General features: G+C 38.0%; 1 protein-coding gene across 2 annotated transcripts in view; it reads left to right on the top strand.

The window, feature by feature from the left end:
• The window catches only part of cpne5b (copine Vb), a 119,696-nt gene that overhangs the window by 82,260 nt on the left and 11,384 nt on the right, over nucleotides 1-26,052 (top strand). For both annotated transcript variants that reach the window (XM_072382481.1, XM_072382480.1), the window contains 10 exons: nucleotides 2,888-2,991; nucleotides 4,645-4,749; nucleotides 14,740-14,781; nucleotides 14,982-15,057; nucleotides 16,689-16,742; nucleotides 17,344-17,405; nucleotides 20,171-20,217; nucleotides 22,009-22,190; nucleotides 22,485-22,612; nucleotides 23,839-23,941. In XM_072382481.1, the coding sequence (XP_072238582.1) occupies nucleotides 2,888-2,991; nucleotides 4,645-4,749; nucleotides 14,740-14,781; nucleotides 14,982-15,057; nucleotides 16,689-16,742; nucleotides 17,344-17,405; nucleotides 20,171-20,217; nucleotides 22,009-22,190; nucleotides 22,485-22,612; nucleotides 23,839-23,941 (903 nt within the window). The remainder of the gene's footprint in view (nucleotides 1-2,887; nucleotides 2,992-4,644; nucleotides 4,750-14,739; nucleotides 14,782-14,981; nucleotides 15,058-16,688; nucleotides 16,743-17,343; nucleotides 17,406-20,170; nucleotides 20,218-22,008; nucleotides 22,191-22,484; nucleotides 22,613-23,838; nucleotides 23,942-26,052) is intronic.

Here is a 26,052-nt window from a genome sequence, read left to right as displayed (position 1 = left end):
TTGCTCATTATATCTCTTTCGGCTTATAAGAGAACACCATACAGTCATGTTAACTCAGTTAAAAACTTGATTTTTATTGGAATATTTAATTTTCTTCTGAAACACAAAGCTCAAAACAAAACAAAATTCTTTGAGCTTTGTGTTTGATGTTTCTCTGAGGCTGAAATGTACTGGAAGCATCTGATGGATTCCAGATTCTCTGACAGGTATCAGAAGGAGTTAGCTTGACGGCTATTACTCATGCTAGAATTAGACTTGGTAAGCAGCTGCCACAAATGTTAGCATGACTGCTGGTGGATTGATACTGTGTCATAGTTTAAAATGAAAATGCATGCACACATGCATGCACACAGACACTTCCTCTCACACACACTCACACCCACATATATACAAACACTGGACCATTAGGTCGTGTTTATAGATAAAGCTTGAGTGTTTTTTAGGCTGAGAGCCAGTAGTTTACAGAGCAAAAGCACATTCGGAAGTGACATTTACACATAGCAGACGAAAACAATGAACAGTCACATTTCTATTACCCATCCTCATACAAATGAGTATTAACTTAATCAGACATTTGTGTATAATTCATTAAAAAAACTTATTTCAATCTTCTTTTTATATAATTGGCTACAATGTTGGGTTTTTATGTGGAATTATGTATGTGTGCTCAGTCTGTACTTTAATCTGTGTGAGAGTATGTTCAAGACAGTCAAAGCATATACTTAAGTTCCACCGAAGCTAACTTTCCTCACTTGCTGTTTTCTTTTATCTATGACCAGGGGCGTTTCTAGTCACCTTGGGGGCCCTAGGCAAGAGTGACCATGGGGGCCCTTCCGGCCAAAAAAGTTCAAAATCGCATAAATACAAAGACTATAGAAAACTATACATGCAATATATTGCATAACATAACAAACACAACTGAAATGTGCAAAGTTTTCTGAATAACAAACACACAACCAAGCAAAAAAATAAAAGTTAGTGGTCTTTGGTCCCATATCCACATCCATGTCCTAGTGGAATCTGTTTTTAAACTTCTGCTTGCAGGCCTTGGCTTGTGCAAATGCAGCAAAGATGTTTGCCTCTCTTGGCACATGGTTGACCGCAAGTTAGGGTACTGTTAATTACTGTTTAAATAATCTGTTAATGTGCAGTAAATGTGTGCTTGGTGAGACTGGGACAAAGTGGCCTTTTTGCATGCCCTGAAGGATATGCCCGCTTCAAAAGTACGGCAGAAAGCCGGCGAGTCGGGACGGGGCCCCATAAGGGAGATTCCAAACGTGTCACTGCAGTGTCTATGGGGGTTTCAGGTTGAGTCATTGATATGGATCAATATCGGCCGTGTCTCGTGGTGTCCCTGAACAGCCACTAGCCAGTAGGGGCCCCTATGCAAGGTTTTCCCAATCCGTCGACGTTGCAGTGTCTAAAGCAGTTCAATAGTTTTGTTATTGATAAGGACCAATGTCAGCCCTGTTTTGGGGCCCCTTCCATCTCGGGGCCCTAGGCAATTGCCTGGGCTGCCTGTCCCACTGCGGGGTCTCTGTTTATGACAGAGATTAAAATAGCAGCATTTCATTTCACTATGGATTTCTAAATTGAGTAGTTTTAAGATGAGAGAAAAAAGACAATTTAAAGCAAGAAATAATCAATTTTGGAAAATAGGGAAGCTTATTCCAATCAGTGGAAGTTTTAAACTGGAATGCCCCATGTCCAACTTCTTTGAAAATTCTTAGAAAAGCTGCAAGTTTCTGTAACTCAGGAGGAAGAGCAGTCGCCCATCAATCGGAAGGTCGGTGGTTCGACTCTGGCTTCCCCGGGCTTCATGTCGAAGAGTTGCCTCCCACAGTCACACAGTCATATGACTGTGTGTATGAATGATTAGAAAAAAGCACGTAGTTAAGTATCTTAAGACGTGCTGTGTGAGTGGGGTGAATGTGGCATGTAGTGAAGCGCTTTGAGTGGTCAGTTAGACTAGAAAAGCGCTGTACAAGTCCATTTACCATTTAATGGGCTTCATCGAACGACAAGCACTTTCAAATAGTTAGATAATTGAAATAAGAAGATTTGAAAATAAACTAGATCCAATTTGAGAATAAAACAATTTTGGGTGTATATGGACACCTCAAGACAAATCTACACAGACTTAAGGAGAATGTGATGGGTTGGCAACCTGTTCAAACTGTGTCCTGCCTTTCACTTGATGGTAGCTACTGCCCTCCCCACAACCTTCAAATAGAGGGGTATCTAATACACTTTTTCACATAGAAGGACTAGAACAAATAGACTAAGTTAAATTAAACAAAATTGCAAGTTTAATGACACTCGGTTGGATGATTTGGGATTAGTTTGATTGCACAGATAAAGAAAATCAGCCAACAAATGCACATAATATATGAGAACAACCTCAGCCCTGTTACTATGTGATGACCATGAAGTTTGTTAATGGTAAATTAATATATATGTTTTTGTCTAAATTTTGAAAAAAAATGAGAAAAAATATATGCAGATTCTATAAATTGGTTTACATGAAATTTTAATGTGTTTTATTTTAATGTCTTGCAAAGTGAGAAGAAAAATACAAATGTTGTCTAGAAAAATGCCCACAAATAGCTTTGTACATCATATCGTTATCATATCGGTATTGTACATAAAGATGAATATACACAGTCACTAACATTGGTACAAACATACAATATGTTGGAAAGAATCTAATGATGTATTCCCATCATGCAGTATTCAGTAATTGCATCCATTTGTTTAGCCTATGGCAAGCTGTAAATATAAAAGTAGAGGAGGAGGCTGAAATAGGATAGCATGTTTAATGTGATAAAGACCTTACGATACCTTCTCTTCCCACTCCTCATCTCGACGTTTTCATTCATGCCTGCAGGACAGTGCCACTATGCAGTTCTGTGCCAACAAGCTGGACAAAAAGGACTTTTTTGGCAAATCAGACCCATTCATGGTTTTCTACAGAAGCAATGAAGATGGAACGTAAGTGCGCGATGGGATTTTGTTTTCTCTTTCCAAGTGTTTAAAAATAAAGCAGTGGGTGTTTTAGAGAGCTCTGAGTATCTAATGCTCTCTTTCAGCACTCTTTCAAACTGACACTTTTTTAGGACCTATGCTGTCAGACTCTATGATACTGGGTATACTTTAGCATCTTTTTTTTTTAGACGCAGGGTTAATGCTGCAAAAGGATGTGGTGTGAACTAAACCATCAGATTTTCCTAACCTTTTACTAAAGCCTTATTAAGTAGCTCTTGTGACTAAACCTGACCAGATTTCCTGCTTAACTCAACTTTTTTTTTTATGCCTTAAGCTACCCAGTTTGGTTGCATTTTGGTCTCCGCCACAAGATGTTTTAAAACAGATGTGTTATGATATATTCCAACACGGAAGAACCTCTGTGTATTTATGAGATGCCAAAGGGCTTAATTTGACTCCATGGCAATTATAATGAGATAATACAGTATGGCTTGAGATAATACAGTACACTGGTGTAACTGCATTAAGAAGTTACACTTCACACCAAAAGTTTCAATATTTGTGCCAAGAGAGCTTTCCAAATTCTATGGTAGAACAATCATTAGGTTGTATCTTCTTAAGAAGGATAAGTTAAAGCCTTAAGAATATGTCTGAAACATGGAAACATTTCAGAAAAAAAAACAGGAAAGATTGAGAGACATTTGATGAGATACAATATAGAAGATATCTATGTAGAGTTTGAGAGGAGAGATGTAGTGGTCATTAAGGGGAAGCACCGCAGCTGTGAACAGAGGCATGTATCCTTTTCACACAGCCGCCACAATTCCCGTGGGTAAGTCTTCCATTTAGATTGCTTCAGGAAACCAAACATGCAAAGGATGCAATTAAAGTAAATGGCATAGAAATATGGGGAAAAGACTGAATTTTCCATTAGTAATAATAATAAAAAAATAATAATCATTTTCACATAGAAATGCATAACACTCCAATATTGTCAGTTTCCCAAAGTATTAATCAGGCTGTGGCAGTTGTGGCGCAGTTAAGTGCATCTGTCAGGAAATGTGTCCAAGATTCCCAGAGTCTTTCATCTATCATACATAACAGGGTGGGGAATAGATTCCCCAGACCTTTAACAAGTATCTGTTGTTGGTGCCAAACGCAGGTCAAAATTAAAGGTTTCTGTGGTTAAAGGAGTCACACGGCATTAAAGGCTTGAGGAACTCGGTGGAGCACAAATAACCAAATCCAACATTTGGATAAAACAACTGACACAAACACTGCAATACATGTTGTTGCTTTTCAAAAGGAAACATTTCACATATCAGGAAATTCATTTGCAGGTCATCGTCAGACGTGTGCTCAAGGGAAAGGATTTAAAAGTCAGACTGGAATATTAAACAAATCTCTCTGGTCTAAAGCACAAGCCAAGAAGAAAACAAAGCCCTTTTTAAAGTAACTCTCTTGAGAACAAAAGATATGACTGTAGGAATTGTGTGTCCTGTCAGCTTTATCTCTTTAATTTCATGCTCCTCCCCTTATTTGCATATTAATCTCTCTCCTCCTCTCTCTCAAGCCTTTGTATGTGACAAAAAATCAATTTTCGACTCTGCCTCCTCCTCAACATATTGTTTCCTAATATCCATCCTCTTCTGACTCTAGGTTTACTATCTGCCACAAAACAGAGGTGGTGAAGAACACATTGAATCCAGTGTGGCAGCCTTTCACTATCCCTGTACGAGCACTCTGCAACGGAGACTATGACAGGTACAATACAACGTCCCAATGTTCTGAAACTTTCTGATCCATACAGAAGCTGTTTGCCCATCCACTGTTAGACTTGGCGCCATTTATCTCTTCAATCACTACCCATTTAATGATAGATACTGATACATACACTATTAATAGCCAATGATGTTTACTCCAATGACATCTGCTATTACCGATTTCTGTTGGCTCAATATATCAACAGCTGTCACAGCTCTAATAAGTGTCTCTGACTGACAAAGTCAGCACAGCAGTTATTCAACCTGAGCAATTTAAAAAAAAAAAACTTTAAACCAGCACATATCAATACCAATTCAACATGGGGCAGTGTTAAGTCTCTCATTATTTCCTCTGCCATATTATCACAAAGCAGCCATTTACTTCGTACATCCCTTTGTATTGATCTTAGGCAGAAAAGCACCTGTCAGATACAGCCTCTCTAATCCCACTGCCCTATTTGTTCTTTTTTTATTTTCTTTTTTTTTGTATAAACAGGTACAATGAAAGCCAAAGAGAAAGAAATGTACTGTTATAATAAGTATAATAACTAAAGAAATGGGTAGGTGTCTCACATTAGGCTAGCCAGTTCAATCTACATATACCCATGATTGTGTCCATGGAGTCCAAAATCTTTCACCACCCTGTTCTTACAATGGCTCAGTGAAAATAACGAACACTGGCTCTAAAGCGAGCCCTCAACATTTTTGAGGGAAGGGAAATTAAGTTAGGGAGATGTTACTGCAGTCATTTGAAAAAATAAGAACAAACTCTTTCAGTTATGTCTTGATTATCAAAAATGAATAAAAAGAAAATAATGTGGTTCTTAGCAGGTTTTAAAAACCTTTGATGCAAAAAATTCCCTTGAGATTTTACAGTCATCATTTTTTTAACAAAAGCTAAGTCACATTGCAGAAGCAGTGAGTGAAAAACTAAGTCCACTCCCACTGTTTCCATTGGATGTAAAAAGCAGTATGTTGCTTATCAAATGCTCTTGATTAATGTAATTACCGGTAAGGGTGACCACTTCTATCAAAGTAGAAGTTTTGGCAAATTGCTGGTCTGAAATTTAAAGGCATGTTGACATAATGACAAAGAGGGAAGACATCAGCAATGCCCTCAGAAAAGCAGTTGTTGCTGCCCATCAATTTGAAAAGGATTATAATGCAATTTTCAAACAATTTGGTGTACCTCATACCAACTGTCCAGCATGGTGGTGAAAATATGTGTGACCTCATGAAGCAATGTTGTAAAAGGGACTGAGACATAATTATTTTTGCACCAGTGTGAGTCACTGATAACATCATGCAGCAAACGATTACTTCAAATTATTCCTGCTGATGGATGTTCAACAAGCTAGTGAACCACGGGATGTACTGAGTTTTTCACACAATGCTTCTACAATTTGATTTAGTTTTATTTCAGTATATGATGACATGGTGCCATATGTCACGACATGTATTCACCTGATATTACCAGTTAAGGGCTTGATGACTTTTTTTGTACTGATATAGAAAACCTTAGATCTGAAAGAGGATGCACTTTATTTCACACATAACTTCCCATCCTACGTACCTCTCATTTTGTTGTGCAAAAGCATAACAATTGGATTAAACAGCACTATTTTCAGCTCGGGTTGCAAATGTTGCTTGAATTATGGATATTTTGCAACCCAGCTATTACAGCAGCAATGCACCTCCGCAATATTTCCACGAGCAGTATATAACCAATATTTTGTAACCAAATACCTTCACAAATGGTTTGTTAATGAAGAAAAAACAAAACAAACAAAAAGTAACAGTAAAACATTTGATGTGAAGATTATTAATTATTTGTATGAATGCACAATTGTAATTACTGTTTTTTTTATTGAGTCAATTTATAATTGTTTTGCTTCAGGATTTCCCTGAAAACACAGGATTACATTACTAAAACAAAACATCTAGTGAAAAATGGTAGCTCATCCCTGTAAGTATATAATTTAGGCAGACATATTGAGTCAGAGAGGTTAAGAATTCACTTTCCTCACAGCTTATCTGTACGTTTTTTTAATTTAAAAGTCAGTGGTGTGAAATAAGGAAAGGATAAATTATGAAGGGCCCGTGAGGATAGATGAAAGGACAGACTGACAGATTGTCTATTTTCATGGAAATGTTTCATGAGAAATGCTGTATCTATTTTTCTGCCTCTCCCATTTTTCTAATCTCCTGCTCTCAAAGGTGTCTGTCCTATCTTGTTTGTATGCAGTCAAACTCTAATTACATAGACTGTTGAGAACCTGGACTGTGCACAAAGAATGCTGAGATACATTTCTAACAGACAGACAGGAACAGCACCACTGATGGGTTTACTTTATGGATATATGGGATTGTCTCAGAAGTATGTTTAAAACATAGGGGAAATCTGTCAGCCAGCCAATCACACAAGTCCAAAAGTGCTCTCTACCTTGTCAGAGCCAATCATATCCAAGGGACTGAGCAGGACATAAAAGGCACTTCTTGAAATGTTGTTATGTCAAAAAAAGCATGTACACAGGCACACATGTCCACACATGGAGTGTAATGAAATGTGACAAGGCACAACCTGAAACACACCAAGGTCCTGAAATATCGCCAAGACAGCAGTATAAACAAGTTATATACTTGTGTAGGTGAGAAATAGATTTAGTGTCAGTGCATCCATGTTTTTTCATGTCCATATTTATACATGTTGGGAGTTCTGGCTTTTTAATGATATTATTTCTGAATTCTTTTGAGTAATGATATTTTCCACCTCTGACAGTATGCTATCATCCTATTTGTGTTTATGCATCAAGCACAGCTCCTTAGGCTGTCGGCTTTTTTTTAGCTACAAAATTATTACTGTTTACCTCCATCCAGTGAAGGAAAGCTTTGAATGATTTTAAGTGGGGATATGTTGCCAGAGAAAAACATCCAGTGAAATTAGATTTCTATTACATGTATCAAAAGGCAAAACCAAAAATTTAGTGATGGGGGTTGGAGTTTGGGAGGGGTGATTGATAGTTCACATAATTCTAGTTATTAAAGATAATTTTGTTAATTGAAAGATGTGTTCAACCCAAATTGCTTTAAATTAGAGCAAAGTTAACTCACTTAATCTAGCATTTGGTCTAAAAAGACTGTAAAGTCCTAAATGTCACACTCCATTTTGCAGACTGAACCTTCAAACTCCTGTCAGACGTAATGTGACATGTTCACCATCCTCTCCTCAGGACTGGTTGACACAAGAGGAAAAGATTTTCCATTCCACATAACTTTTATGCGACATAACTTCCATAACGCTTTCATGGAGATTAATTGGATTTTCTGACCCCATGAGCTATCTCGCTGAATTTTTCAGAGAGGATCTTCCTGATTCTATCCTGATTTGATACTTGAAACTTATGCAGAGGACATTGTTTACAAATACAAAGACATGCTTGAAATGCACAGTAAAATGTTCCATTTATATGTGTGAGCCAAAATATGCATGAGGTAAATTGTGGAGAATGAAGGCCAGGTCCAGAGCAACAAGGGAATTTATCAAAACTTTCCAAACGATTAAAACGGTCAGTACATAAAAAGATCACCTAGTTCTAGCTAAATTCATCGCCACATGTTGGCAGGAAGGTGGCTCAGTAAAATGAAAAACTTTCAACAAATTCTTCCTTAAGTGTTAGTGCTGTCAGTGCCATCCTGCTTGGAGAATTTTTTTAGATTTCAGCGTGACTTGGCTAAACCTTGTAAGATATAAATCACTTTCAACACAGCAGAAGTGTGAAGTGCTCCAGTGACATTAATAATAGATATTCACAGTGATGGTGGGTTAATTTAATAAGCTGTTCAGAGGAATCCAACAGACTGAATAAAGAAAAAATTTCCCCACAAATGAGCACAAGTAAAGTTTTTAAAAACTATTAGGATGTAGCTGAAACTCTGCCTATCCATATATTAATATATTTAACTGTTCCCATCTACTGCCATTTTACTTAAACACAACACTGTGTATTTGTTAGTGTGATTTTAATGGTAATTAAATGAATCCAGTAAAACTACATGCGAACATAAAAAAAAATACAACTATGAGGCCTTACAGAGTTCTGAGTGGTGTTGCGGCTTCTCCTCTGACAAACAGTTTTTCAGGGGTTTATAACAGCCAAACCTTTTTTGTAGAACAATCAGAGCCACAAGAGTTCACCGCCACTGCATGTTTGGAGTGCTAATATGAACTATTATTACGATACACCATTTTGTTATGAGAAAACTGTGACTGTCTAAAGATTTTTTTATATTATACCTCACATTATGTATTGTCCATTCTTGTGCGTGTGAAATATCGTGCATGCACTGTGGCTCAGGCTGGTCTGTGCTGAAGCAAACACTGAATGCCTTTGCTTCAGCATACTGATGAAGCCATTAACTTTACACATCTCATGTTTGAAAAGGGCTTAAGTTGCTTCTTGGCAGCTATTTCTTCTGTTCACTCTCCTTCTTCTGTCTTGTCTGAATGCTTTCTCTGAATGAAGGCACTACAGTACCTCTTGGCATGTGTCTTGGCTTATGCCAACCTTGTCACAGTTCCAGACTGAATATATATACAGACTTTATTTAAATGATGGCCAACTTGGCGACGGCAGAACACTAAACTTGATGCTTAAAAAAGCCAACTTACAAACCAGTAGGTGACATATTGTTAGCTATGCCCACTTCTTATATATAGATACTGTGTTGCATATCTGTCAGTGTCCTCCTTCCCTCTATCGGTTCTTTGTTTTCAACCCAGCTACACAAATATCAATTCAATATCAATATCAAGTAAATCATTTTACAGCCAAACACTTATGATTGATAAATAAGTGTTTCCACTGAAAATCTATCACAGAGCAGAAATCAAGTTTAGGTCAGCTGAATAGCAGGATAAAACCAATAACAATAATCAATATATACTAAAATATCAGTAGCGGCCTGTTAGCAGTTGAATAGATGGTGGAAAAGATATTTTTTGAATAACCCAAAGTTAACTATAATACGTGGACAGTGTCGACTCCCAGCAAGTCAACCTTCCAAGCTGTCGACTACTAGCAATTCAACCTTCCAAGCTGTCTACAATGCGACTCAACCTGAAATGACAACTCTATTGATTAAAGTGACTAAAATGTTACTAAAAGGTATGTTTAGAAAAAAGTTAACACATGGCTGGGGCCTCTCTGTGTGGACATAGCATGTTCTCCCCGTGTATGCGTGGGTTCTCTCCAGGTACTCTGGCTTCCTCCCACCGTTCAAAAAACATGCTTGTTAGGTTAATAATTAAGACAGGCAACAATTTAGGACAATTTAGAGACACCAACTGGTGTCTCTAAATTGTCCTAAATTTACACCCTGTACAGGTAAACCTGTCCAAGATGTACCCCGCCTCTCGCCCGATGACCGCTGGGATAGGCTCTAGCCCCTCCGCGATCCGACCGACGGATTAAGTGGTTATAGAAAATGGATAGATGGAAGTTAACACATGATGTAGAAATGGAGAATGCTTTTACAAAATGTGTCTCCCTAGATAGGTGTTGTTGAAAAGAGTTTGTGCCTCTGCTTCTAGCTACTTGTTATTTGGCAGCTTCTCAACAGACTCTCACTGAATCTAGCATACGTATGAGAGGGCTTCAAGGCACCTCTATCTGTTGAGTACCAGCCTGCTCAAGTATGTCAGTGGATGACTTTAGTTTGGATGTATTCCTCTCATTAGTGGCACCAAATGGCAAAAAAAAAGGTTGGAGCAAGTAAAAGAAAAAAAAGGGTACTTACTTTCAAACTGGTTACTCTGCTTCACTCTCAGTTGAAATGTAAATGAGTAAAGGGAAGAGGCTACAATGTGTCTGCAGTCCCCTCTTTGGCTGCATGACTTTCTTTGACAAACCGGAGAAATAAGAACTGGTAGGCACTTTAGAAAAACATAGTGCTGCACTCTATTCCTCCACTTAACTCAAAGTGTCATTTATTTATAAAAAGCTTTAAATCTCATGGCTTTCTCATGGTGGTCAACGTTCTGTATGAGAGACAGAGAATTTCAGACTTGACTCTAAAAAATCCTTTTAAAGAAACTGTCAAACCTTAAAGTCAAAGTATTTGTTTCTCTTTTTTCATGACTATTCTGGCATCTTCAAATCTTCTGCTCTGAGTACTTTGTGTCACACCAAGCTGTCCAATGTTGCCTGCAGTTTCTGAGGGCTGATGTAGTTGCCTGTCTACCACCGGGGGATGGCACCTCGGCACAACTAATGGATGAAACTAACTTTTTAACACCCCGTGAGCGCACAAGCTAAAAAGATACAACAGCGGGTCTCCCATTACAGGATGCAGTCCTTTTGTGTTTTGTCATCCCTCTGCACAAATCATTATGTTTTGGCTCAGATGCAGCCTCTCCCCATTTGTCCTCAGAAAAATGCAATTAAAAGCCCCATTGCCTCTTAAGAAAAGTGTGAAAAGGGGAAAAGGAACACAGGGAGGTGCAGCCATAAAGGCTAAGGGATCTGTGCCATTCAGGTCAGATAGCTCTGAGCATTGGGATTTCACGTCACAGCAGGTTAAAGTGATGCTAGATGTGTTCTTGGCCGGAACTACTTGGAAAGAGTGGAAAGCCACTTTTAAAATGAGGTTCTTGTTATTGTAGATTTTAAAACTTTGGAAACGCTGATATGATAAAGATTTGGTACTGGTGGGACCACAGCTTGTCAAACCGAATTGGGTAACTGGTTATCTAAAATCAACATGCTGTGTGTGTGTGTGTGTGTATATGTTTTTCTTCCTTTCTTTTTTTTTCTGTTGCTATACAGATGCCCTGAACTGATATACAGGGTTAATAAAGGGACAAATTCCGATCTCGACAGGGAGTGTGATGTGACTAATTCTTCAACAATATTGTTTTTTAGTCAGCATATTTTCTAAAGCGGCAACATAACAGTCCAGACTAGTAAAGCCTAAAGAAGACCACCAGACATGTTAGTCCTCTGTCCACTGCCGCATGCTAATTTGAAAAAAATAAAAATATAATTCAACACTTTTTCACAGTGATCTATGCATAAATTTAAGACTGAAAAGAAAAACTGAGAACTTCTGATAGGTTGGTGTCTGCCAGTAGCATCAGTCCAATTCTCCTCTATTCCTCTAATCACTGGTGTAAGCTTACGAGGCCTAAAGTGTCTTTCAAAGTTTCAATTTGCATTGAGGGAGCTTAGTCAGATGCCCCCACTTAATCAAGAACTATTCACATGAGACTGTAATGCAGTGGTATCCTATTTTGTCAGTCTTGTTTTTATAAAGAAAATGTCACTTCCCTGTACTATCCGACAGTACTGGCAAGTGCCATCATCATATGAATTTACCTTCAGTTGTTGTACCTTCTTCACAAAGGTACATATCATTCATAAGTAGACAAAAGCCTCTTGTGTTTTTGCAAAAAGCTTTGAACATGCTTTCTTCTTTAAATTTAAGAATTTTAACAGCCGGGGCTCGGGGTTGTTGACTCAATTGTGCTACTGGCCCATTCAGGCTATTCAAGAAACTGCAGAGTTTGGAATTTATGTGTAGGCTTCATTCTATAGCTCAGGGAGCTGGAGATTAGTTTAATGTTCAACAAATTGAGATAGCCCAAGCTACTACAGACATATTGAGCTCAGAGGTGCTACTAAATTTGACAAAATGTCAATATTTGCCACCCTGTCAATCAGAACACATTTGCTTCATATTTGTTACCAAAGTTTTTCATTATATAGCAGTTCTCCCAGTCTGTGTGCAGAAAACTAGATTCACTGAATAAAAGATCAGCATCTTTGAGTCCATTACTCTGAAATATGTGCACTGATATGTAACTATTATAGTCTGTTTTTAAGTAGCAGTGCAGTAAATCACTTTGCACCTCTGCAGGTCTCCAGAAAGACCTGCTTATTACTGTCAGGGGGCAACAATAGGCAGTTCAAGATCTGAATCTGTGCCACGGGCCTTTTTTTCCCAAAATGAGTTGGTAGTCTTCAAACACACAGTCAAGAATTGAAAAAAATAAAGAGATAAAGAAAAAATAAATCTCTGGTGATTAGGTGGACTGTCCTTCAAGTGGCAGCATGCAGTTGAGCACCGTACCAGCAAGTGTCCAATTCCTGAAACGTATGCAGCTGACTACATTTTGGAAAATAAGGACCATGAATGAGACCAGATGGCGTGGAACTCAAGAAGAGATAAGAAACTAATGAGAACAGAGAAACTCATAACAGGCAACAAATGAAAGGAAGGAAGTCAAAGAAAAGAAGATGACGCAGTGTGAAGAGAAACTGCAGAAGCAGGAGGTGCTTCGAATTTGTTAGAAGTTATGCTCAGTAAGAAATGTGTGAAAGACTATATATTCATCCTTGAATCCACTCAGAATAGTGTTCCATTAGTGCAGGTGGTACCTAAGGTTCTGTGGTAATTAGTCATTAACACATAAGTAAAGAATCCTGTCTTCCTCATCAACATGATGGTCAGGGTTACTTAAAGATCTATTTTCATCACTGGCAAAAAAATCACTGGCAGATCTTGGAGCTGAAGACTTCACCGATATTTTCACTCAGTTATATGGACCTCACTTGCTGAATCTGAGTCATGATCATTAAAAATGCCTGAGAACAGCAAATTAAGTTATCTGTGGCAGATTAGTTTTGGAGGTTTATTGTTCTGCAAGTTCCAGAGCCATGGGAGGAACTGAGCCCCTGAGGCCTTTTGTACAGTTGGAAATTGAGATACTAAGATCTAAAATAAAGTTATGGCAAATGCTGTGAGTCGGCATGATGACAGCTTCTGGGTCCTTTATTGGAGAACATGGAGCACAATAAAAGAATAATACTTACATTAGAGTTATTCTTGTTATCAAAGTGAACAGGGGAGGAATGACATTATCTTTTTTTTCCCATTTTTCTTTCTGTCTGCTGTATCCTCCCTGTTTTCCCATGTTGGAGGACAAGCACTGTGTTTCCTCCACATAGATGACATAAACATTTTCACTGGCTCACAGCATCAAAAGACTAAACCTTCACTGTGGAACGACAGGGGCCAGATGGCAGAGAGGAAGTTGGGCTTCATATCAGGCATCTTTCAGTTCCTCAGTGACAGGAAAGCATCTATGATGTATCACTTGCTTCTCTTTTTTTGGGGGGGATCTAGAAGGTGTCATTGCTTATGTAAGATGAAAAGGGGAGATATAGGGGGTGAGATCAATGTGCCTCGGGAACGATAGCGCCTGGAAAAAGTTATTTTTTTCTTCCGTTTCTCTGCAGGAGTACTTTCTCCTGTATGTGTGAAATGTCCTTAGTGTGTCTTTTGTTTTGATGTGCTGAATGCTGGAGGTAAACGTGTGCTGCTGCTGAAGGGTTAGAATTTTTGGAGCAAGTGCTTCATACAGGTTGACTTTTCCTTTTGCAAAAGGAACCCTGCTGCTCAGCCCCATTCAAACCAGGGTAAATATCCAGGTTTTGTATCAAGTGAAGTGTGTCATAACAGCTTTTTGGGCAACCATTAAATAATCTTGAAAATTCTCTTTTTCAGTGGTGGTGTTTTCTGTTTTTGTTAATCGTGAAAGCCTTAATCAAGTTGTTATTGAGGAGTGAAAGCTTTTTTCCTAACTGACAGTTTTACATTTTGGTCACAGGTTACTTATAGTACTTAATGTCAGTTAGTGCTGCAGACTTTTTAAGGCTGCTTCTTACGGTTATGGTACCTTAGTGCCAACAACCAGAATGTCCAAACTAAAACCTGCAACAAAAAAAATTGCTCACCCATTTTGATTCGATTGCATTGTCTTGTCATAGGGATTCATATCTGCATAAGTTGGGAAGTTGCAAACATCTATAGATCCTTGTTAACAGAGGGGATTCTGCATGTTTAGCATGGTAATCCTTAACACTGGAAGTGCTTTCCAGTTACAAGCATGAATGTTTATTTATTGTTTGTTTGTTCTGATTTGTTCCAACAGAACGATCAAGGTGGAGGTGTACGACTGGGACCGGGATGGCAGGTGAGGATATGACTTGTTTGACACACAACTGAAACAACTCACAGCGTAACTCAAAAATAACTCAAAAATACACTGAAGTCGAGATGACATTTTTCATGAACATTCAGCCGAGTAAACTTAACGTCTTGTCCCAAATTCCTTGCTTCCAGCCTTGTATCTGATTTTTTATTTTATTTTTAATTTTTTTTCGTCCTCCCCAGCCACGACTTCATCGGGGATTTCACGACCAGCTACCGAGAGCTAGCTCGAGGGCAGAGCCAATTCAATGTGTATGAGGTGAGTCATTCCGTTGTTCTCACAGTTCAACTTCATGTCTGTTGGCTTCTAAAATCCCTGGGTGGCTGATATATAGATCCCACTTCTTATGCGGTTAACATTTCCGTCTTTCACATCAGTGTTGCATTGTTATCCACATATCTAATACTTTCCTCGACATTAATATTCTCTACCTCTCAGCAGAATGAGTACATTTATTAAGCTGTCACAAAAAAAAAACATATTAAAAGTTGTTCCATACTCTGCCTCTTCATTCATTTGTTCAGCCTTGCATGTTCAACCTTACATGTTTAATCATTTGTTCATGTTTTGCCACCTTCCACAAACAGTTATGTATCCAATCAAACATTTCTCCCACGCAAGCTTCATTTTGCCACTGTAATCACTGGCATGCTGATAAGCATATGCATAGAACTATTAGCAGCAGCATGAAACAGGGTTAATGGGTGTTCAGTTCAAGAATTTAAAATAATTATTGCCATTATTTTCTTAGGAGACATCTTAAAGTGTAACAATTCTATAAATGCAAGTTAAAAACGCAGCTAATTCATATATTTCATCCTAGAATTCTAGATCACTCTGTTACACCTGAAATGATTGTGTTTTAATGTTTATTAAAACCACCATTTATTATGTGCTCACAATTCATCGCATTAATTCATGAGAAATACTTGACAGTTTTACGACAGAGAGTCTTTAGGCAACATTTATAATCCCTCTCAAGGAATTGAAATGTCTGGGTGTCAGTTAAAAGTCAAAATCTTACCAAAAATAGAGGACATGTCAATGTCTTCATGCCCCTGTGGTTTGGTGGCCTTCAGCGAAGGACAAATACCTGTCTTTTAGATGTCAGCTCCATTATACACCACTGTTGATTCCTCTCTGCCTCCCAGGGAGCCTGAAAGGCCCTTTAGTTTTTGCATCAGCAGATTGTTCGGTGTGTCAGACAAATTGCCATCCCTCCATGTTAAATTAGGGGCTGTCACTTTAATGCCTAGCAGCCATTGAGAATTGAAGTAATGAGCTGAGACGTCTTTGGTCTCTCGATTGGCATTTTTCTCTTCTGCTGGTAAAGTAAATGTTAGTCCTGCACCTTAAGCCTACCTCACCCATCGATTCATTGCGACCTGAGATTCAGGTTTGAATTTTAAATCTTCCTCTCTTTAACCCCTTATGTCCTGCTCTATTGTTCAGTAGAGCAGGACATAAAAGGGCTGTTGGCTCCTCAAGTCCCTAGGTGGACAGGTGGCACATTTTTCAGTGTCTATACTGTATCTTATTAGACATTTATAGAAGTTAACCTGCCTGAACCATCTCTTCCACTTAGCTTAGGTATGTCATTCTTAACGTGAGTATATATCATGGCATTTTTTCACATTTTGATCATTTCACTATGAAATTGAATATCATACACATTAAAAAAAAAAAACATTGATTCTTATTTTTATTGCCCACAGGAAATGGAAAAATGGAAAAATACTATAGATAAATAGAGTAGAGTAAAGTAAAGTGAATTAATTGATAACATCCCTAGCTTATCTTCTGGTGAGGACATTAAATAGTTAAAAATGTGATTTACATACTTATATTGTAGCATTTCACATCTTTACCTTTTACTCTTTATTTCTTAGGTGATTAACACAAAGAAGAAAATGAAGAAAAAGAAATATGTCAACTCTGGAACAGTAAGTATGGTCCTGGAAACTCTCTTTTGGGCACCCCTCCTGAATCAGAAACCCCCTGTAAAATGATTTCACATTGAATCATTAGTCAAGAGTTTAATCTTTGAAAGCATATGGGATTTTTGTATTAGAAGAGAAACATGAAGTGATTTTTTTTTTCATTAATTAATCATCATGCCAGTCAAATAAATGATTTGGCCAAAGCAAGCAAAAAGAGAAGGATGTGCCTGTGAGGAAGTTAGTAAAGAAGAAAATTGGCCATATAAGTGCAACTAAATAAAGGTGAAGAGACTGAAGAACTTGAAAGACATCAGAGGCTTGAGTGATACCAGCGACCAATTGACACACCAATTTACACACAACTTTCCTTGCAGTGTACGCACGAGCAAGTAATGCATACAAATGCATCTAATCTTCTCTTCAAACATGTCCTCTGGCAACGCAAATGCCTTAGTGATCACAACAACAGCTTGCTCTCATTCTTTATCATGTGAGAATGTGAAGTGCTGAACAATGTCAAGACATGGAGGTGCTGGATATTGGAGGAAAACATTAGTAGGTGTGTGTTTAATCAACTCTTTGTCCTTTTTTATCTTACTTACAGGTTACCCTGCTCTCGTTCTCAGTTGAGTCAGAGTTCACCTTCTTAGATTACATCAAAGGAGGGTGAGTAGGAATGTCTATCTGCGTACTTGAAGAAATCATAAAATGGCCTTTATAGTTCAGCTGTTTTTGCACCGGAAAATAACCAGATAATTAGTTTTGGAGTATGTCCGTAGATTCCTCTTGACACAAGTACTACACGATAGGAAGGTCACTGCTGTTTTAGCAGCTGGAAATGCTCTTGAGTGATTCCTGAGTAGAGGCAGAACGTGATACAGGAAGTATGCTGTGAGAATCACACAGCTCTGTTCACATCTCTTCGATGATGGTGGACAAGGCATGTTATTTATACCAAATATTTACTGTAATACGTGTATACATATCCACAATATTAAAAAAGAGATGTATAGCAACATGGAGATCTGTTGAAAACAGTATGAAATAGCAACTGTTAATAGCCTGCACAAAATCGCCATGACCTCTCTGGAGAACCTCCCACTGCATTTACACATGGGCTCATTTAGAGATTTTCTGGACTCAGCTGGCTGGGTAAACTCACAGTGCACAAAGTCTGGTGAATCCTTTGTGGACATTTACTCACTAAGATACAATCTGACTGAAATGTGACTTGAACATTTCAAGACTGCGGAATGTGTATGATAATAGCTGTACTGACATGACACCATCCTTTTTGAAAATGACTCGATTTGTAACAGACGCAGAAGAGAATGAGTAGTTGAAAAAGATGGCCGATCATTTAATTTGTCAGCTGTAATGTTTACACAAGACTTCGACCAGGAAAGGGCTCTCTAGGTCACTTTTGAAAGCAACTATTACATATTATATTTGATTTTAGAAAATAGACATCCTCTAATGGTTTGCTTTCCAAAAACATTCCAAAAAATGTCAGACATTTTATATTATTATTTATTCATATTACACATATGAATTTGAGCCTTGGGACATTTGTAGATCTTCAATGATAACATAAAATTGCACATATTGTCAACCCCTTTATCTTTCATGTACAAGGGCTATAAGTAGAGTGCTTCATTTCAACTACGTTAAACCTACTTGTAAGTTCAAAGCGGGTACTGTCTGTACTATTTTAGTGCTAAGATATATTTTTGAATGACTAAAAGCTAAATTGTCTTCACTAAGGGCACCAGCCCTTAAACCTCAGTTTAGTTTGAGCACTGGGGGTTGACATGTGCATATCAAGTATTTCTCAGGTGACGTGTGCCTTTCCAGGCAGGCTGGGCCGTTCTTTGATCTCCTCTGTCTCATCACAGTGGGTAGCCTGACAGAGGTTTTTATGTCCTCTGGCAGAGCTGACAAGTGTGACAGATTTCGCTGACAGTTTTCGGCTCTGGCTGATTTATGATACAATAACCTTAAGGTTTAGTGACCTCACTTCAGAAAAATACCATCCTCATCATCCTGCCCTCCAACATTACCCTGGCACTTACTAGATGACCTATTACGGAATTGGCTGTTGCTAATCTGGAGCATCTTACATTGTAGAAAATGGATGAAAGTTAGGGGGAAAAAAATCTCTTAAATTGTCCGAGCTATTTGCAGCCACATGACAGGAGATTAATCCTATGTTTTCTCCACCAACTCTTTTCTGTAAAATTTGGCTTTATATCTTAATTCCTTATAATGAAAATGTACTCAGATGGCATTTATTTCTTATCTGACAAGCACTCTAATCAATAAAGGACAAGAAAAGATTGACTATTTGAATAGCTTAAAGGATTCCCTTCTTCTCGTGGACTAAGGTAAAATTAAGTGTCATCAGACTGTTGATTTTTCTTATTCGCAAACTCTGCAGCTCAGGGACAGTTAAGGGGTAAGGACATGATATCCCTGGAATGTAATGAAGGGCCATGTCTTTATAATGATTGTGGTTCAGAGCCCTCGTATCTGGTTAATGATTTAAATGACATGTCCTATTACACACCTTGAATTTCAATTTGGAGGAAGTGGCATTGTAAAATGGGAAAGGAAACAAAAATTAGAAAACCACAGGAAAAAAAAAAGCAGTTGTCATAGATTACTCAGAAAAGGAGAAACAATTGAAAAAAAAAGCAGAGTGACAAGAGTATATAGAAGTTTGCTAACCTGCCTTCCGATGTGGTGATACATTAAAAAATTCCTCATGAATTAATAAAATGCAGCTTTAATTAACGCTGGGGTTAGCAGGGTCAGGCTGTGGTATATTCTCTGTTCCCAATTCGAGCTGAAAGGTTAATGTGAAACTTTAACTCATTCGTTTTACTATCATTCTTTTGCTGTTCTCTCTGGTGACTTTCATAGTTAATGAGAGGCTGTCATTTGAACCCCCGAAGGCTTCATCTCATTGTCATAAATTAGAAAGAAGGAGGAAAAGCTTCATCAGCAAGGAAAATTGGACTATGATTTGCTCTTAAGTGCTCCATCAGTCTAATTGCTTGTTACGAGGCAGTGTGTCTCAGAGGTGCCTCTTGCTTGTGTTTACGGAGAGGAAAGTCAGATACGTGGGATGTAATCACCTAAATCATATTTGTTAACTGAGTGACTGTTTTTTGTTTTCACACAGATTGTTGTAAAATTGAGAAAAATAAATAATCAAAGTATTTTGTGACGTATGGAACACGCTTTGTTGTTTTTCCATCTTACCATGTTGTGTCACAGACTGTTTGTCTAATTGTGTGTAAGTTGGCAAGTGTCTGGGTACGAGAGCGCAAGAATTTAATGAGGCCTGACATCTCGTTAATGCTGGCTTGTCTTTGTCGTTGATTTTTCTTCTTTTTTTTTCAATGTCCTCTTCTCCAATTCCCTTCTAGGACGCAGATCAATTTTACTGTGGCCATTGATTTCACAGCATCTAATGGTGAGTGATACTAACATCAAAGTGCATGTTTAGGGAGGGGGGCAAGAATAGATGGTCCTGCTCTTTGACTGGGGCATGTCCAATTTCAGAATCAATTCCACAAACACAAGCAATGTGGCACAAAGAAAGAGTTCTTGCTACTAAATGCTCCATAAATACTCTCTATATGGTGATTTTACCAGTGTTACAATGTTTGGTGCTCATGAGCAGTTTTCATTCAGAAGCCACCGCTAAATATGGACACAATGACTCATTTAGTACAGTTGTCTTAATGGGTTAATGAGGTAAACTAAAACGTCAAAGTAGTTCAAAATGCCCTGAACATTACGGTAGCTTGTTTTTTCTACTTTTAAGCAGATCTGCTCATGATGGATTTCTTTATAATGTCATTTGCTCCATCACTCTAACTCAGTCAAGCTGCTGTCTTCTTGGGAAATGTATGTACACCTTCTCCAAACTTAATATACTTCAGCGTGGTGAAAGAAGATACAATAAAGTAATTTTACAGCGACAGGAATACATTTAAAAAAGAGACAGTAGTTTAAATATTTCCTGACAGCATATATTTATTCCAATATTCATTTTAGTTCTCTTCCACATGTACACCTACAGTATGATAAGAGATGTAAAAACAAATTTATAGACGGCTTGTGATTTTAAAGACTAAATCTACTATTGTGTCACACAATAAGCAGAATATGTGTGTGACATTTACCAAACAGACATCCCACATTAATCTTTGTTGCTGCAGAGGTTCAAGCTGTCCACTCTTACACTCCAGAAATTCAGGCTCAAATAGATTTGAGAAGCTGTCATGTCCAATCAAGATTACAACATTGTGCTCCTTGGAAGATTTACAAGTTTGCTTTTTGAGCTTGCACTTGATAGAACAGTGCGCATAAGCTCTGTGTGCTTCTGGAAGTTGACCTAGAAGACATGAGGGGTAATAGTTCCTGTTTTTTTTAGACTTGACTGGGAGTTATTATAACAAGCAAGATGATCCAACAAGAGCTGCACAGTAAAAGAGCTACAAATTAGTTCAAGTCTAAAACTGAAAAAAATGCTTCAAAGAATTAGCCAGAGGCAAGACCTATACAGAAAATTACCCTAACTTAATTCTATCATGCAGTAGCAGAGGCTTTAACTCAAGGGGCTAACTTACATCAGTTAGATAGTTATTTAGTCAGTTCAGTTCATGCTGTTTGAACTGGCAAAAGAAACTGCTTAGTCCATCCTCTATTAGAAATGATTTGCCCAGTGGATTTATTTATGTAGTAAATCTACCTCTGTTCTCACCATAAATAACAAAATATATGTCCAATGCAAGAATGAATGTGACAGTCACCAAAAAGAGTGAGCGTGGCAAACAGTCAATCCCTCTTTACTGCACACAGATTTCCTGTCATGATGCTGGACAAGGTGACAGTAAATCTTTTTTTTACACATTGGATAAAATCACCAACATTATTTTTGTGACCACATCGCTTTCATATTTTATGCTGCAGCATCAGAGGTACAGGTAATGTACTTGTCACTCACAAATCTCACTGGATACAATTATGGCTTTTTCTGAAAGACATCCAAAATACCTGGGCTTGGCTGTTATTACAGAGGGGATCTGTGAGAGGCTTGGGTCAGAGTATAACAGCTCTATTTGACAGGAATCAGGTTAATTGTGATCAGTGACTGCAGCTTCTGTATTTGCCATCACGTCAAAAAATACACCGAAGAAGTCCTACCCTCACGACATACACAATGTGATGACCTTATTGTAGATTCATTTGTCACCAGGTAACCCCTCCCAGTCAACTTCGCTACACTACATGAACCCTTACCAGCTGAATGCCTATGCCATGGCCCTGAAGGCTGTTGGGGAAATCATTCAGGACTATGACAGCGACAAGATGTTTCCAGCTCTTGGCTTCGGAGCAAAACTACCACCTGATGGGCGGGTGTCTCACGAATTTCCTCTGGTAAATCCCCATTTGCCTCATTTCACCTCTTCACCAATGACTTCTCAATTCAGTTGATTTTAATCAAGACTATTTCATGCGTGTTGATTTGTTACATCCCAAATGCTAAAAATTCCAAAAGATTGAGTTTTTATTCTTACTTTTTTATCTTGTTTACTCCAAATCATGGATCTTGTTGGAGACCTGGGAGTAAGGACCTGTAAATAATATCTAATTAAAACAATGTGCTTAGATGTAGACAGGTATAGACTCACTGCAGCCTTTGGAACCATAAAACTGAAACTTTTTTTCTAGAATGGAAATATGGAGAATCCCTACTGCAATGGTATTGAGGGCATTTTAGAAGCATACCATCAGAGTCTGAAGACTGTGCAGCTGTATGGGCCAACAAACTTCGCCCCCGTGGTGAACCATGTTGCCAGGTGAGAGAGCATTGCATGCTGATGAACAGCTTCTGTCAAAGTAACAAGGAAATAAAAGCTATTCCATCTTTGGATAAAATAACTGTCCACCTCTTCTTTTAGTTTGTCAAGTTTATCTATATCGAGCAGGTAATGAAGTAAGACACTAGCAAACAACATCATACAAGCAAATCCAAACAACAATTTTTTCATAGAGATGTTTCATATCATTCTCTTAGTTCAGCATTTTTCATTAGTTTTTCAACCTTGTGACAAATAAACCTGCTTGTTGCTATAACATTATTCTCATTTATTATTTGAAACACACTGATAAGAATGAAGAAACCCAAACAGATATCCAGCCAGCTCACCAATCTATATTTTTTATGTCAAGAGGCACCTGCGGTAGTTATGCTTGATTTAATCATTTTCAACCAAAGATATCAATATTTTTTTGTCAATAAGGACCGTGATCATCACTGCTGTTTACACATCCCAACTTTTCAAAGATGACAAAACAAAAATTTTTGTACAGCTGGTATTATTTGGCTTTCATTTATCTGCTGCTGCCTTTATCCCACTTGGTCAATATCTGTCAAGCGAGGTACAATAAAAAAGCGGTGAGGTTCTTGTAAATGCAATTTTTATTGACTCACAGCGATCACACTGCAGTTAACGAGCCTGTAGTCTTACATGAACTAATAACTCACATTTAACCACCATAAAAACAACATGCAAACTGCGACTTCAGCTGACTGGATTGATCAAGCTTCACATCTTGCTGTAATTTTTTTCCCTTTCAGCATCTTGTTTTTTGATCACGGTTCAAACAATTCTCCATCTTATTTAACCAGTTCTCTGTTGTAATTAAAAATGCCTTTTTGATTAAATGGAATCAACAAGCCATTGCTGTAAGAATACACATAGAAGTACCATTTAGCATTTGAATTGATGACTTCAGACGAGATCGTAACAATGAAATTAAATCTGTAAATCCAGCAGAGTCTGACAGTTTTGTTTTCCCCTTCATTGTTTCATCTTATTAAGCAGTGTGTATTCATGAAGCATTTTATTGAGTGTCATCTGAGGTACATTAATATGTCCACATGTCCTATTATGAAATTATATTTCACATCTCCACATTGCTCCTTTAGCTGGGTCCATGAAAAAACTCTCATGTTGGATTTGTTCTTGATTTTAAAGAGATGATAAAGAATCCTCTGTTTTGATTAAATATGTGGATGCAGATATGCAGCGGCAGTCCAGGATGGGTCTCAGTACTTTGTCCTCCTCATCATCACAGATGGCGTCATTTCAGACATGGCCCAGACCAAAGAAGCCATTGTAAATGTAAGAATGGGAGAGGGGGGAGCACACTGTTTTTCTGCACCTAAACAGGCTCGGTTTTATTTGGATATGCTATAAAAAAGTCTATAGTGCTGTGCTGAAGAATGTAGCTCCACATAAAAATGCCAAACAAGAGAATAGGCAGTAAACAAAAGATGGATGATGCCACTGTTTGTGAGAAACAATTTTGAAGCCTCAGGTTTGGCATTTCGGTTGTTTTAGTTTGATTAATTGAAGCAGGGGGAGGGAACTATACTAACATCAAGACATAAATAGTTATTGAGACCATAAACCCAATTTTTACTCAAGAAATAAACCAATTAAAGAGAAGTCGCCCCATGCTCCCCAGAAAGAATAGGGATATATAACACTTCTGTACTGACTTGATTTTAGAACGAGAAGGTTTATCTGAAAAACCTGGCTCTGTTAATGGATGACTAAATCTGTTTTCCCGCAGCTGTAATGTACATGTTGTGGCGTGGAAATCTGTGTAGAATAAATTGATTGTAAGACATGCTTTTTCTTAGCAATGATGTTAACTCTGCTTTTGTTGCCTGATTGCTTTACTGCAACAACTAAATAGTCATTGAAAGTTATTACCCATTTTTGCAGACTTCAAGCTAAGCTAAAATCACCAAATGCTAGCAATAAGTGTTATTGAACAAATCAATGACATGTGAGTGTTATCTGTCTATCTGTCTGAATGTCTATTGTTATTACTTGCCTTGCATTAACAAATAGCCCAAGGTAGCTTCACAAAACTGAGAAAAGCTAGTGATCCTCAAATTTCAAAAGGCTTGTTACTTGATTATTTTATTGTTCATTGTCTGCTTTGTACTTTGATAATAATCTGTGAAACACCAGTGGGAACATAATTGTACCTCTGACAAGCTCTAGATCTCCAGCAGTTTTTTTGTGGTTGTCACACCAGTCAAGACACAGCAGGAGTCATGTAACAGTAACAGCTGCTCTGCAATATGTATATCAAAAGCACCAAAATGATGGCTTCCTGTAGCACAACAATTTTGCCCAAGAAACTGCCATATTTGCTTATTTCAAAATTATTTCAAGTCTTTTTCTCTTCCGATCAGAATAATATTTACAAATGCTGCACTTTTAAAGAAGTTACTTCCTCTGTAAATAAAAATTATTTAGCAAAAATGTATTATTTATTCCCCAGGGCTTTCCCTCTAACTTGTCCTCACTCCTTTTTTCAGCTTTAAATAGCAGATGGCTGTCCTCCTTCCCTTTTCTTTTTCCTTGGTCTCTTTTTTCTCCTCTTCTCCACTTCACTCCTCCTCAGCACGCCGCAAGCACAGAACACCCAGCAGACTGGATTTAAAGGGAATTTGCGACTGTTAGTCAAAACATTAGAACAGCCACACCTTCCTTTTAAGATCTTGCCTGCTGCGCTATCTCACTGCCTCCAGTCCTGTGGTCTACTGATGCTTGCCGCTTCCACTGCTATCTTTTTTCTCTCAACGGGTTCTGGCAGATGGCGGAAACATTGCTGAGGTTATACAAACCTTTCTCATAACTATTCATGCTTCAAGGTGTATCAAGAATGACCTATGAAACAGATTCAGAGAAAGTGAGAGCCTGAATTTACTAAATTCTGCATCAACATGTAGACATTAATGTGTTTGGTCAATGCAGTAATTTGTGAGAGGACATTTTGTCAGTGCACATGCAGTGGAACAGAGCAGGTTTATCAGTCAGAACAGATTCTGCTACACTACAGATACCAACCTGTCAATCACCCAGCAGCTTCCTCCTCTTCTCACTGCATTTGTCCCTCTGCTGCTTAGTTATATTTCCCTCTTTGGAAGACTCCTTCACTAACAAATACAAAGACTTTTGCTGTCTGTCTGCATATTTTTCACGCTAAAATCGCTTGGTCGTCATTTGCTTTCTTCATCTTCATTCTCGCATCACCACATTCTGTCATAAATGAAATCCTCAGCCGCGTTTGATTTTTATTCTTATCTTCCAACAATCATCTGTCTGTGCTTTGTATTTTCATTGTTTTTAGTTTAGGGTCCCATTAACAGCATTTCTTTATTCTACAGAGAAACATCACTGTTCATAGCGTAAAGAATGTTGACAGAACTAAA

This window comes from Leuresthes tenuis, unplaced genomic scaffold (genome assembly GCF_036924035.1).
Source record: "Leuresthes tenuis unplaced genomic scaffold, fLeuTen1.0.hap1 SCAF_3, whole genome shotgun sequence".
NCBI lineage: Eukaryota > Metazoa > Chordata > Actinopteri > Atheriniformes > Atherinopsidae > Leuresthes > Leuresthes tenuis.
This window is presented reverse-complemented; position numbering and strand designations above follow the sequence as displayed.